Here is a 14,802-nt window from a genome sequence, read left to right as displayed (position 1 = left end):
ATTTTATATTTTGAATTTTTCCTTTTGTTTGCCGGATTTAGTCAAGTTAATCATTTTAGCCATGTGTTCGTTTTAATGGTTTCCCCAGCTGTTACAAGCAGCTTCTCCATTAGGATGTGATTGGTGGACATGTTGCTGGGGTTACATATAAATATCAGTCATGGGAGACGTTTTAGTGTGTGTTCCCTTAACCCACGCTGAAGAAGTCCCGCCCACAGGATGTAACACGTACAGAGGGGAGGAGCCACGCAGAACGTCACCCACGACCGCCGCAGATTACAGACAGACGGTTTTACATGCTGTTACGCTGACACTCGGCACACTGAGTGTCCTTACATGTGAGTGCAACTTTTTATTTGCTCGTTTTTAATAAAATAAATCCAATCGGAGAGCACTAGATTTTTCCCTTTCTTTTCAATTATATGGTGGTATCCCTGTTGGAAAGTCTTTGGGTCTGGATCCGTGGTGCTAATCTCATCCATCCGTTTCCTATGGAGGCTGTCAGCTGTTGATTTAAACAGATATGCTTTGTGATCCGCAAGGGTCTAAGCTATGAGGTGAGAGGCCATCTTTCACTGGTGGTGGATAGTATATGGTGTCATCTCTTCACTTTCACTCTGGAATTTATTTTCGTTGGATTGACCGAGGATTTATTTATTTATTTATTTATTTGTTTATGGATTTTTTCACATGGACACTGTTTTTCTTTTATTATATACACTAGTTATTGTGTATTTTTTCACTTCATTTATTTATTTTAATGTTGTCTAATTGCGCTGCACTGTTTACATTATATAGCTATATTTGGGAATTTTTTATGAATTTGTCCTTAGTGCTGGCTTGCATTTATTAGGTTGTTAGTTTTATTTTTCCAGCGCTGAATATCATTTTCTATTTATGCAGATGGATACCCTAGGCTTATACTCAAATCAATACGTTTTTGTGGTAAAATTAGGTGCCTCGGCTTATATTTGGGTGTGCTTATACTCGAGGATATACGGTACGTGATCTGTTCTCCTTTAAATGTGGGGAGTAAAACTGTGTGCTTCCACCAATTACCTCAGTGCTCACAGAAGACTTTTTGCTAAAATAAATATCCTCAAAATATCAGTTTAGGCCAATATGTATTTTTCTACATATTTTTGGTAAACAAAATCTCAATAAGCGAATATTGATTGCTTTGCGCAAAAGTTATAGGGCCAAATCCTCAAAAGAGATACGACGGAGTAACTGCTGTTACTCCGTCGTATCCCTGGTCCTAACTATGGAACTGATCCACAGAATCAGTTTTCCATAGTTAGGGAGAAGATCCGGCATGTGTAATTGAATTACACTGCCGGATCTTAGGATGCAGTACCGCATCCGCCGCTGGGGGCATTTCGTGTCGAAATGCCGCCTCGGGTATGCAAATTAGCACTTACAGAGATCCACGAAGCTTTTCTGCTTTGTTTTTTCTCCGTAAGTATTAAGTTGCATACGCAAAATTAGGGCTGCTTTTACATGGTGTAAAGTTAGTACACCATGTAAAAGCAGACCCTTCTGTCTAGCGACGTGTTTTTTTTTCGAATTTGAATTTTTTTTTTCGCGCCGTATCTTTTTTTTTTCCCGACGCAACTTTATTGACCCGTCGCAATCCACAAAGCCCGGCGTAACGTAATTTCGCGCTATGCACGTCGGGAAAATGACGTCACGAGCATGCGCAGTACGGCCGGCGCGGGAGCACGCCTCATTTAAATGAGAATCGCCCCCATGAAATGAGGAACGCCTTGCGCCGGCGGAATTTAAGTTACACGGCCAGAAATTTCTAGGTAAGTGCTTCATGGATCGGGCACTTAGGTAGAAATTTTAAGGCAGTGTAACTTAAATTAGAATTTCGCCGTTACGCCGGGTCTTTGTGGATTTGGCCCATAGCGTCTACAAAATAGGGTATAGAATTATGGCATTTTTATTACTTTTTTTTACTAGTATTAGTACTTTTTTTTACTAGTAACCGGGACTGCGACGATGCAGCTGACAGATTGGACACTTTTTTGGGACCAGTGCCATTTATACAGTAATCAGTTCTATACAAATGCTGTATAAATGTCACTGGCAGGGAAGGGGTTAACACTAGGGTGTGATCAAGGGGTTAAGTATGTACAAGGGAGGTGTTTTTAACTGTGGGGGGAGTGGACTGACTGGGAGTACAGAGAAATTGCTGTTCCTGATCACTAATCAGAGGGAATCACACTGAACTCCCCTGACAAAACAGGGATCTGCTTTTTTTACATTGGCAGATCCCTGTTCTGCCTCTCTGTGGAGCAGTCGCAGGTGGCTGGCGGACGTTGCAGCCACCGGCCTCACACATTGGCTCTGGCGCCGTGCATGCGCCTGCTGTATCTATTACACAAAGTGCCATACCAGTACAGCGATTCACGCAATAGAGCCGCTGGTCAGCAAGTGGTTAAAAAGCATCCATTTATTAAAAGTAAAATTCACACTTACATAAATAATGTATTAAAACCGCATTTGAATGGTAAGAACTTCCAGTCCGCTGTCCGCTCTGGCCATGCCCTACGTGTTACGTCACGCCACGCCACATGACTTTCTCAAGGGAGAATGGGAGTAAAGTTAAAGTTCTGTGAGCACTGAGGTGATTGGTGGAAGCACACAGTTTTAATCCCCACATTTAAAGGAGTACAGATCACAGAAGTGGATTATTTATCTAACTGCACTCGGACATTATTTCTTAGCTATTATCAGTCATTTGTCTATGTTGATGCACTTGAGATTGATGGTACATGTATCTATTTTATGTTTGATGTGTATAATGAATATTTGGTTTTAAAGTGCACTTCTCACATGTACAGTATTCACATATGGACTGCGCAACACCATTTACATTTGAACTATATATCTAGGGCCAGATTCAGGAACGATGTACGCCGGCGTATCTCCAGATACGCCGCCGTAATTTCAAATGTGCGCCGCCACATCTTTACGCCGATTCACAAAGCGAGATACGTCCAAAAACATGGCTTCAGCCGTCCGACGTAACTTGCCTACGCCGGCGTATTGTGGGAGCATAGTTACGCTGGACGCATTCGGCGTTCCCATTATAAATATGCAAATGAGCTAGATACGCCGATTCACGAACGTACTTGCGCCCGGCGTATTAATATACGCTGTTTACGTAAGGCGTACGACCGGAGTAATTTTACCCCTCATAAAGCAGGGGTAAGTCATGTTAAGGTATGGACGTCTGAAACGTCGGAACAGCGTCGTATTTTACGTTGTTTGCGCAAGTTGTACGTGAATGGGGATGGGCGTGGGTTATGTTCACGTCGACAAAGCATTGAGCCGACGTAACTTAGGGAGAAAATTCGACGTGATACTGAGCATGCGCACGCATGCGCCGTTCATTAGGTGCGTCATTTACGTGGGGTCACGATTCATTTCCATACAACACGCCCCCTACCAGCCTACTTTGAATTAGGCGGGCTTACGCCGGCCAATTTAAGCTACGCCGCCGCAACTTACGGAGCAAGTGCTTTGTGAATACTGCACTTGCCTGTCTAAGTTGCGGCGGCGTAGCGTAAATAGGATATGCTACGCCCGCACAAAGATGCGCCCAGATACCTGAATCTGGCCCCTAGTGTGCATGTGTGAACATGCAGAAATCTTTTATTAGCACCTTTGTTTGTATTATTATAGATTATTTCAACATCTATCTAAAATGTATTACATCACTAACACTACCAGGTAGCACAGAGGATAACACTTAAAACAAAAGGAGGAGATCACCAGAGGAACCTTATCGCTGGATAGAAGGAGAAGCTGTAAATATTTGCCCACAAATCCATTTGTAAAGAATCACATGATACAAGAATCCAAACGATCATGATTGATGAATTGTACAATTTCCCACAGATTGGTCACATCAAACAGCATATTTTTGGGACAACAGAACAATCACTAATTTGTCTTTATACTTTATTTGTAAATCAGTTTTTACCAATACTGAGTCTTGACAAAGGATGGTAAAGTTGTGTAATAGTTTACATAAATATGTCCCCATCATCTCCACCCTCCCAATATTAAAAGAAAATAAACTCTACGATTAAGCCCAATCAGAACAAAATGTGTCAGAGGGGTGTCGCTATACCAGACTATAGACGTCTAATAAAGCTTTTCTTTAAAAGTGGCATGTTCAGTGTGTGGCCATTTGTACAAAGACATTGAGGAAAAAATTTACTGAAGTCATTACCCTTTACCTATCATAAGCTAAAGACTTCAGCAGACAGAAACCAGCTTCTCTAATACAACATACTGATCTCCTGAATTATTCTGTACTGCTTGGAACAAGGACATTATTACCAATACTTTTCGTCCCGTGGACTATGAACAAGTCATCAAGCAAGGAAACAAAAAGATAAAAATGAACTTCCAGCACAGGGAAACGCAGTAACGCAGGTTCCATACCTGTTTTTGTTAGTGGATTAGTTACCAATATACGGATAAGGTTGTTCTCCGATGACCTTAGAAGAAGCACAATATCCGCAGGTAAAGTGTCTCGGTTTTTTTCCAGGAAGCCACTGGCATTGTAGAGGACCTTCAGGTAAAATACATCGTTTTAAAGAAAGAACAGAACAACTGATTAAAGTGACTGAAGATATTTCAATTCCTTAAGCAATTTTCTGCAGCAATGAAGAGTCATTCAGTGCGAGAAAGGCTTTATTATCACCTTTCCCTTACTCTGATTTATATCTGAAAATGTAGTCAAAGGAAAAAAATGTTTGACACTAAATATAATGGAGAATGACGGTTATGTCTCCCACTGTGGCCACTATGCTCTCTTGCTACTTTTTATTGTTATCAAAGAGTCTGGAGTTCCATATTGGAAATCTTTAGATGTCAGACTTACAAGTCATTATTATTTAAATAAGATTTAAGGTTTTACTTCAGTATGGCTAATGTCTTTGGATGCACATCATTTTTTTTTTTTTTTGTAATAAGTTGATTTAAAGATTGTGGAATATCAATCTAGGAAATACACACTACAAAGTTTGTAACGGTAGATTTCTTTCAAGGGTAAGGATTTTTTGAATTTTTATTTAAAGTGTCAAAATTTACTAATAGAATGCAGATGCAACTTTTTTACCCTCCAAATTCATTACTTCCACACAATACATGGGGGAATCTCTATTAATTTATAGACATGTGCAATTTGTCTTGGTCCGAATACAAATTCGGACACATTTTTGATAATTCGGAGATTCGGATGTTTCCAAAACTCTGAATTAAATAGTCCATATCCATTCAAATTCATTTTGTTTATTTGATTACTAACAAATTCCAACTTTTCAGAATGATTAGAATTTGGATTGGTCGAAAAACGACCGATCTATTCGAATTCTGTGTGAAAAAATAGCTGGTTGTTAAGCAGCGGCCTGAGAAGCTGCCCGCCTGAGTCCTTAACAACGATGAGTCATCATCTGTTAGTGGGCTTCAACACTGGCAGATAAATATAAAGATAAATAGCCAGATTCAGGTAGAGATACAGCGGCGTATCAGTAGATACGCCGTCGTAATTCCGAATCTGCTACGTCGTATATTTAAGCGTATTCGCAAACTGATATACGCTTAAATGTTGCTAAGATACGAGCAGCGTAAGTCTTCCTACGCCGTCGTAGCTTAGCTGTCTATTTACGCTGGCCGCTAGGGGCGTGTACGCTGATTTACGCCTAGAATATCTAAATCAGCGAGATACGCCTATTCATGAACGTACGCACGGCCGTCGCAGTAAAGATACGCCTTTCACGTAAGGCGTTTTCAGGCGTAAAGATAAACCACCAAAAAGATGGCGCAGCCAATGTTAAGTATGGACGTAAAATTTTTCAATTTTTACGTCGTTTGCGTAAGTCGTCCGTGAATGGGGCTGGGCGTAATTTACGTTAACGTCGAAACCAATGAGTCTTTGCGGCGTAATTTGGAGCATGCACACTGGGATACGTCCACGGACAGCGCATGCGCCGTTCGTTCAAAACGTCATTTACGTGGGGTCATGCTTTATTTACACGCCCACCTCTTCACAATTTGAATTAGGCGCTGACGCCGGCACATTTATGCTACACCGCCGTAACTTAGGATGCAAGTGCTTTGTGAATACAGCACTTGCCTCTCTAACTTGCGGCGGTGTAACGTAAATTACATATGCTACGCCCGCATAACTTTAAGCCGCCATACGTGAATCTGGCTAAAAGAATGCCGGCATTGCCCGGCAATAGAAAAATGTTTTAAAAAATGGCATAGGGTCCCCCCCCCAGTCCATACCAGGCCCTTCAGGTCTGGTATTGATTTTAAGGGGAACCCCATGCCAAAATGTAAAAAGAACAAAAAACAACGAGGCCCTCCCACAAAGTCCATACCACACCATAAGCTGAGTATGCAGCCCAGTAGGTCAGGAAAGTGGGGGATGAGTGAGCGCCCCCCTCCTGAACAATACAAGGCCACATACCCTTAACATGGGGGGTGAGTGATTTGGAGAAGGGGGGCTCTGCGCCCCCCATCCCCAAGCATCTTGTCCACATGTTGATTGGGACAAGGGCCTCTTCCCGACAACCCTGGGCTGTAGTTGTCAGGGTCTGCGGGTGGGTCGCACCAGATCCCGACCCCCCCATGTGAATGGGTATCGGGAAGGGGCATCATACCCATTCACCAAAAAAAGGGTCAAGAAGTAAGAAACACAGTGAACCATTTTTGGCAAGTCCTTTATTAACAAAGAAAAAAAAATTGTGTCCCTCGAAGTATCCATCGTCCATCACGAAGCCCACTGACCAGAAAAAAGAAACATGTCAAAAAGAACTACCCTCCGTCTGCCCTCTCTTCGCTGATGACAGTTCTTATAAAGGCAAGGGGTTGGGCCACCCAGCTACATCACCCAGTGACACTGCCCCCTTCTGATGTACCCGATACCCATTCACATAGGGGGGTTGGGATCTGGGGACACCTTGTTAAAGGGGGCTTCCAAATCCCGATAAGCCCCCCACCCACAGACCCCGACAACCACAGCCCAGGGTTGTCGGGAAGAGGCCTTTGTGTCCATCAACATGGGAACAAGAGGCTTTGGGGTGGGGGGCGCAGAGCCCCCCTGCCCCAAAGCACCCACACCCCATGTTGAGGGCATGTGGCCTGGGATGGTCCAGGAGGGGGACACTAAATCGTCGTTGTCCCCTTTCCTGACCTGCCAGGCTGCATGCTCAGATAAGGATCTGTTATGGATTTGGGGGGACCCCACGCCGTTTAAAACATTTTTTTTTTTACATTTTTCTATTGCTGGGGAATTGCCAACATTCTTTATCTTTATATTCATCTGTCAGTGGGGAAGCCCACTGACAGATGATGACTTATTCTTAAGGACGCGTGTGGCCTGCTTCCTGACCAGCTTCTTGACAACCAGCTATATCTTCACAAATTGGTTGATCGTTTTTTCGATTGATCCGAATTCTAATCGTTCTGAAAAGTTGGAATTCATTTGAAAATTAATAAATTAAACAAATTTTAATGAAAACAAAACAGAATTTAATGAAAACAAAACTAATTCCAAAACCAAACTAAACAAATTCCATAATGAAACTACATTAGTAACAAATCTATCCGAAACGGAAAAAAAAAACTAAAATTTTCCATTTCTGCACATGGCTATAGATAAACCATCCACCACTGGGACACATAATAAACGGTCAGTCTAGAGGAATAATCGGAGATCCTTTTATGTATGCACAGAAGAAAGAGTCTAGTTGGGAGACTTCTGCTGTGGTGACTATGCAGCTCCCTGCATGTGGGGACAGCAAAAAAAATGAGAAGGAGAGCCCAGTAATGTAACAAATCACAGTCATGGGACTCGCCTCTCTACCTATGATTGAACTCTACAGTATTGAGTAATATTGGTAAAGAATTAGGGGCATATTTATTGGTGAAAATTATTTAGATAACGATATCTACTCTTTGCTATTAATATGTCCCTAAATCTTACCAATTCTAAAGTGTAAAGAGTAATAATGGTTTGCAACATCAGTAACTAGAGTTGCACCGTTACCGAGTATTTGCACGAGTACCTTTGCTTTGCGATTCGAGCCTATAAAAAATGAATGGTCTCAAATCGCACTGCAAAGAATTTCTTGCGATTTGAACAGGTTTGCAGTTTCCCATGCCACTCCTTTGGGTTCACAAAGGAGCGGCATGGGAAACTGCAAAGGTATCGGCAAGTACTTGACTGGAAGTATTGTTATTCATACTCACTGGTAGAAAAAATGGTATTGGTGCAACCCTATCAGTAACCTTTAGTAATTGCCACTAGATTTGAATTTCTGTACTTTTATCAGATTTCTAATTGGCTGGTATCACTTTGCACTTCTTTGCTGCTCTTTGTCCTATTTTACCTCTCAAAGTGATTGCAAATGCTCTTTAACAAAATAAATAAATAAATAACATAAGACTTATATATATGTTCAATGGTTGCACAGAGTGGCCATGAACCTTCTCTTCTCAGGTCCTCCACCAGCTCTCCTGGCTCCTCATATCTGCTGAGTGCCCCTATAGAAAGCCGCTTTCAATGAGGGCACTCATCCGTGCTCGCTCTTGAGTCTGAGGCCCCATACACACGAGAGGATTTATCCGCAGATACGGTCCAGCGGACCGTATCCGCGGATAAATCCTCTCGAGGATTTCAGAGGATTTCTATGCGATGGCGTGTACACACCATCGCATTGAAATCCGCGCTGAAATCCTTTGCCGATGACGTGTCGCGCCGTCGCCGCTATTATGACGCGGCGACGGGCGCGACGCTGTCATAAAAGGAATTCCACGCATGCGTCAAATCATTACGACGCGTGCGGGGAATCCCTTTGGACGGATGGATCCGGTAAGTCTGTACAGACGAGCGGATCCATCCGTTGGAATGGATTCCAGCAGATAGATATTCTGTGCATGTCGACAAATATTTATCTGCTGGAAATCCATCCCAGGGGAGATTTATCCGCGGATAAATATCCGTTGGCGTGTACACACCATAGGATCTATCCGCAGAAACCCATTTGATGGGATTTATCTGCGGATAGATTCTATCGTGTGTATGGGGCCTCACTGCCTGGTCGCCCACCACTTCCTCCTCACTGGCTTTGATTGACAGCAGCATGAGCCAATGGCTCCTGCCTTAGCAAACCCTGAAAGACCAGGAAGTGAGGGGAGAGAGGAGCTGCAGACAGGCACAGCGCTGGATCGAATGAGGGCTCAGGTAGGTAAAAGGGGGGTGAAATGGGATACTGATACCTAAACAGGAATGCATTAAGTTAAAAAAAATAATATTAGGCTTTAGAACCACTTTAAATTCAAATAAGTCATCTATTTTATGTATAATTTCTATTTGCAATTTTAGGTTATATTTATATATATATATATATATATATATATATATATATATATATATATATACATATATAAAAAAAAGACTACAAAAGTTAATAAAAAAGATGAGCATGTTGTTACTTTTTTTTTTAAATCTTGCTATGAAATGAAGTAATCAATATTCAGTAACGTTTAAAATAAAGTCCAAATACTTGAAATTATTTTTATCAGTTATGCATTCATTACCCAAAGTAATAAATTACGCAAGAGGATGCACTTTGTATATTCATCACGGACAAAACAACACTAGTCTGTATTTTTTCATCTGATTAGCCATACAGGTTTGTTCTGCAGTTTGCATGAAATATTTTAAGGATATCAAAAATTCACATTTCAACAAATATCTAAGATAAGCTGCACTCATCTTCAAACGCTGAAATTGAAATCTGCAACTGGATGTTGGCAAATTCATAGACAGGGGTTTTATGTATTCCTGTTGCAGTACTTATAAATAAACTGATTTGAATAATTCGGTTCTACAAAGTAGTTTCTAAACAGTTGTTTCCTTTCTAGGCAGTTAAATACTATGTCATAAAGTGAAGCGGGAACACAGTGTGAACAAATTCTAAATGACTAAAAACACTAAACCTAAAGCACAATTTACCATAATGCTATTAGAATATATTCATGAAGAGATGTTCTAACCTTCTAAAGACTTTAAACAATCCTTAAAGTGAATATACCAAGACGGAACTATGGGGTCTGCATTAGCTAACTTTCTTTGCAACCAGTTAAAGAGCATCTCAATTCAAGAAGAACAAAAATTTAACATATTGCTTAACAGTCCTTAGTTGTGGTGCCTTTTTTTATTTCATGCTTTTTTTTAACTTGATGATTCCGCCAGTAACATGCCTCCATGTATTAGGGTGAAAACCCCCTCCTAACTGTTCTTCATTTATGAAGCAGCAGTGTTGTCACACTAGGGCAGGTTGTGTGTTAGGACCAAAAGAACACAGTGCCTTGCAAAAGTATTCACCCCCCCCCTGGCATTTTTTTGTGTTTTGTTGTCTCACAACCTGGAATTAACATGGATTGTTTGAGGATTTGCATCATTTAATTTACAGAACATGCCCAAAACTTTGAAGATTTTTTTTATTTTTATTGTGAAGCAAACAACAAATAGGACAAAATAACAGAAAAAATCTATGTGCATAACTATTGACCCCCCTAAAGCCAAACTGCTCCAGCTCCTTCAAGTTGGATGGTTTGCACTTGTGAACAGCAATCTTTAAGTCTGACCACAGATTTTCTATTGGATTGAGGTCTGGGCTTTGACAAGGCCATTCCAACACATTTACATGTTTCCCTTAAACCACCCAAGTTTTGCCTTAGCAGTGTGTTTGGGGTCACTGTCCTGCTGGAAGGTGAACCTCTGTCCTAGCCTCAAATCACACACAGAGTGTTACAGGTTTTGCTCAAGAATATCCCTGTATTTTGCACTATCCACCTTTCCCTCAACTCTGACCAGTTTCCCAGTCCGGATGTGGGTGATGTGATGTGTTGGGTTTGCGCCAGACATAGCGTTTTCTTTGATGGCCAAAAAGTAAAATTTTAGTCTCAGCAGACCAGAGAACCCTCCTCCATACATTTTGGGAGTCTCCCACATGCCTTTTCGCAAACTCAAAATGTGCCACTTTGTTTTTTGCTGAAAGTAATGGCTTTCTTCTGGCCACTCTGCCATAAAGCCCAACTCTATTTTGCGTACGGCTTATTGTCGTCCTATGTACAGATAATCCAGTCTCTGCTGTGGAACTCTGCAGCTCCTCCAGGGTTACCTTAGGTCTCTGTGCTGCCTCTCAGATTAATGCCCTCATTGACCGGTCCGTGAGTTTTGATGTGCAGCCGTCTCTTGGCAGGTTTGCTTTTGTGCCATGTTCTTTCAATTTGGTTATGATAGATTTGATGGTGCGCCTAAGGATCATCAAAGATTTGGATATTTTTTTATAACCTAACCCTTGTAGTTCTCAACAACTTTCTCCCTTACTTGTTTGGAGAGTTCCTTGGTCTTCAAGTGTTTGGTTAGTGGTGCCTCTTGCTTAGGTGTTGCAGCCTCTGGGGCCTTTCAAAAAGGTGTGTATATGTAATGACAGATCATGTGACACTTACAGTAGATTGCACACAGGTGGACATAATTTCACTAATTATGTGACTTCTGAATGTAAGGAATACTTTTGAAAGAATTTGACTTTCTACATCAACCCATCCCTCAAAATTTTTACCTGTTGTATCATTTGCCTCTCCTTTTAGATTGTAAGCTCATATGAACAGTGCCCTCTGAACCTTACTGTATTGGATAATATTGTAACTGTACTGTCTCCCTAACTTAGAAAAGTGCTACCAAGCTGTTGGTGCTATGTAAGCATAATAATAATATAATCATAATAACATAGTTAGGAAGTGAACTAGACAGAAATAATAACATTGTCTAAGCCTCTATCTGCAGCACAGGAACTTCTGAGCTCATGACATTTGTGGCAGGACCAGTGGGTATTTATTGTATTTTTGAACAGATATAACAAAATACATGCAATGGTATATTTAATAGAGCAAAAGGGACCAAATAGGAAAAGTTATTGTCATGGTTTACATATAGAGTGCTTTAGATTTTTGTAGATTTACAAAGTTATGTTGAGATTTATAAATATGCTGCAATTATACAAATAAAGAGCAATAGCAATAACTTCTTACCTTTCCTGCATAGTGATGAATTCCAAATGTTAGGTCAACTCTCTTTGGTCTCCAGAAATACTTTGATTTGAGGTTACCTTCAAACTTTTCTAAAATCATGTAAATTAAGTCACACTTAGGTTTTTGCATCCATAGTAAGTGTAGTAATTTAACTTAATTTACATTATTGCTCCTGTCAAAGTTTACAATATTTAAGTAAGGCAACCAACTGGAGCAACGTATTTACCAACTATCAATTTAGAACGAGGCCCCCAGATTTTAGGACTAGACATTATTCACATGCTAAATCATCTAAACACACTTCCCCATGTTTGTTTGTCAAATAACTTATATGGGCATCTAAATATCTGCCAAAACATTTAAACGAATTAGCTCAACTCTGAAAAAATCATACTAATGCCACGTACACACGATCGGTTCATCTGATGAAAACGGACCGATAAACAGATATCCGATGAAGTTGACTTTCATCAGTCTTGCCTACACACCATCAGTTAAAAATCTGATCGTGTCCAACGCGGTGACGCAAAACACAACGATGCAGATTTAACCACTTGAGACCAGCGCTATTGACAAAAGACGTCAACAGCGCGGCTCTCAGGTGCCAACTGGACGTCTTTGGACGTCATCTCAAGTGCATAACCCGCACGCGCGCCTCTGGGGGGCGCGCAGCGGGTAAACACTGTCCCGACGCATCGCTGGGAAGCCGATGTGTGTACCTGGCAGCCGCAATGTCCGCCGGGTACACTCGATCGTCGGTAACACAGCAGGGACGTGGAGCTCTGTGTGTAAACACAGAGCTCCACGTGCTGTCAGAGGAGAGGAGACCGATCTGTGTCCCTTGTACATAGGGACACAGCATCGGTCACCTCCCCCAGTCACCCCCCTCCCCCCACACAGTTAGAACACACCCAGGATACACATTTAACCCCTTCCTCACCCCCTAGTGTTAACCCTTCACTGCCAGTCACATGTATACAGTAATTAGTGCATTTTTATAGCACTGATCGCTGTATAAATGTGAATGGTCCCAAATTTGTGTCAAAGGTGTCCGATACGTCCGTCGCAATATCGCAGTCCCAATAAAAATCGCAGATCGCTGCCATTACTAGTAAAAAAAAAATCATAAAAAAAATCATAATTCTGTCCCCTATTTTGTAGGCGCTATAACTTTTGCGCAAACCAGTCGCTTATTGCGATCTTTTTTTTTTTTTTACAAAAATACGTCGAAAAATACGTATCGGCCTTAACTGAGAAAAAAAATTGTTTTTTTAAAAAAAAATTGGGATATTTATTATAGCAACAAGTAAAAAATATATATATATTTTAATTGCCGCTCTTTTTTTGTTTATAGCGCAAAAAATAAAAACCGCAGAGGTGATCAAATACCACCAAAATAAAGCTCTATTTGTGGGGAAAAAAGGAAGTCAATTTTGTTTGGGAGCCACGTCGCACGACCGCGCAAATGTCAGTTAAAGCGACGCAGTGCCGAATCGCAAAAACTGGCCAGGCCCTTTACCTGCATTTTGGTCCGGGTCTTAAGTGGTTAAGAGCTCACATCGGACTTTTGCTGTCACAATTTCCAATCATGTGTACGGGGCATAAGAGTTACAATTGATAATTAACTTTATGCCATTTATTCTGATATTTCAGAAATTCAACATCAAAAAAAGAGAATACTATCTACACTCTCAAATCCATTTGGCAAAAGAGTCATATTTCCAAAGACTTCTTTAAAGACTTGGCATCTTACAACTTCTAGAAAACCCATCCTATACATGAAAATGAATATATTTGATAAAAAGATGGACAACAAAACATTTTTTAATAAAACACCCACTGTTGCTTGCTAAATGGAAAAAAATGTAATTGGAAATCCTTCCAAGAAGACAAATGGGAAAAAAGTGTGATCCAAATGTCCTGCAAAGCTTATCAATATACCAATCACTGGCAGCTACTCCAAAGAGTGATCCACTGCTGGTATAAAACACCATACAAATAATCTAAATTCTCATCGACTTACTCTTGACTGCTGAAGAAAATGTGGATCATTAAGATGACCAAAGGCTGATGTCATGACATTTATTTGTGTGTTTTCACTTTAATGTATTATAACAAATTAAAAATAAGTAGCCCTGCCCTGTTATTTGTGGGCTTTTCTGAAACCCAGTTATACATTTACACATCACATCAAATCATATATTGTGGGAAAACATTTTTTTTCCTCTCATATGAAAAGGGCTATCACTGCTAGTAAGTACCTACCTACAAGGGTCTGATCAGTTGCTCTAGGGAATCTAATTTCCTCATCCAGCAGAGAAAGTAGCCCCATTGGCTTCTGTAAGAACATGTCCAGGAGGGGTCTGTTGTCTTCATACTCAATTAATCTTGCGTCAACATCTTCATTTAAATATTCATTCTTAAAAAGATAGAAAAAAAAATATGTTTATATTTACAAGCCTATTTAGGGCTCTTGCCCATAGCCATATTTAAGGCGCATGAGCATACAGATTAAATTACAGCTGTAATTGCGGCACCCGGGTTCATGCTGGACCAATGTAACTATGTAAAAATATCCATGCCTGAAATTCCTCTTTAACATAACTTCAGACCCGAGCCATTGTAAAAAGACGGCCACAAGGTGGCTCTACAATGCCGGGAGGCCGTCTT

The 14,802-nt window shown here is 40.8% G+C and overlaps 1 protein-coding gene across 4 annotated transcripts in view; it reads right to left on the bottom strand.

The window, feature by feature from the left end:
- The window catches only part of MYO3A (myosin IIIA), a 245,134-nt gene that overhangs the window by 81,160 nt on the left and 149,172 nt on the right, over positions 1-14,802 (bottom strand). For all 4 annotated transcript variants that reach the window (XM_040352539.1, XM_040352538.1, XM_040352541.1 and 1 more), the window contains exons 20-22: positions 14,398-14,551; positions 12,133-12,221; positions 4,462-4,591 (exon numbers count right to left, since the gene is read on the bottom strand). In XM_040352539.1, coding sequence (XP_040208473.1) covers positions 4,462-4,591; positions 12,133-12,221; positions 14,398-14,551 — 373 coding nt within the window. The remainder of the gene's footprint in view (positions 1-4,461; positions 4,592-12,132; positions 12,222-14,397; positions 14,552-14,802) is intronic.

This window comes from Rana temporaria, chromosome 5, assembly GCF_905171775.1.
Source record: "Rana temporaria chromosome 5, aRanTem1.1, whole genome shotgun sequence".
NCBI classification, from domain to species: Eukaryota; Metazoa; Chordata; class Amphibia; order Anura; family Ranidae; genus Rana; species Rana temporaria.
The sequence above is the reverse complement of the archived record's forward strand: the minus strand, read 5'-3'. Positions and strand labels throughout refer to the sequence as shown.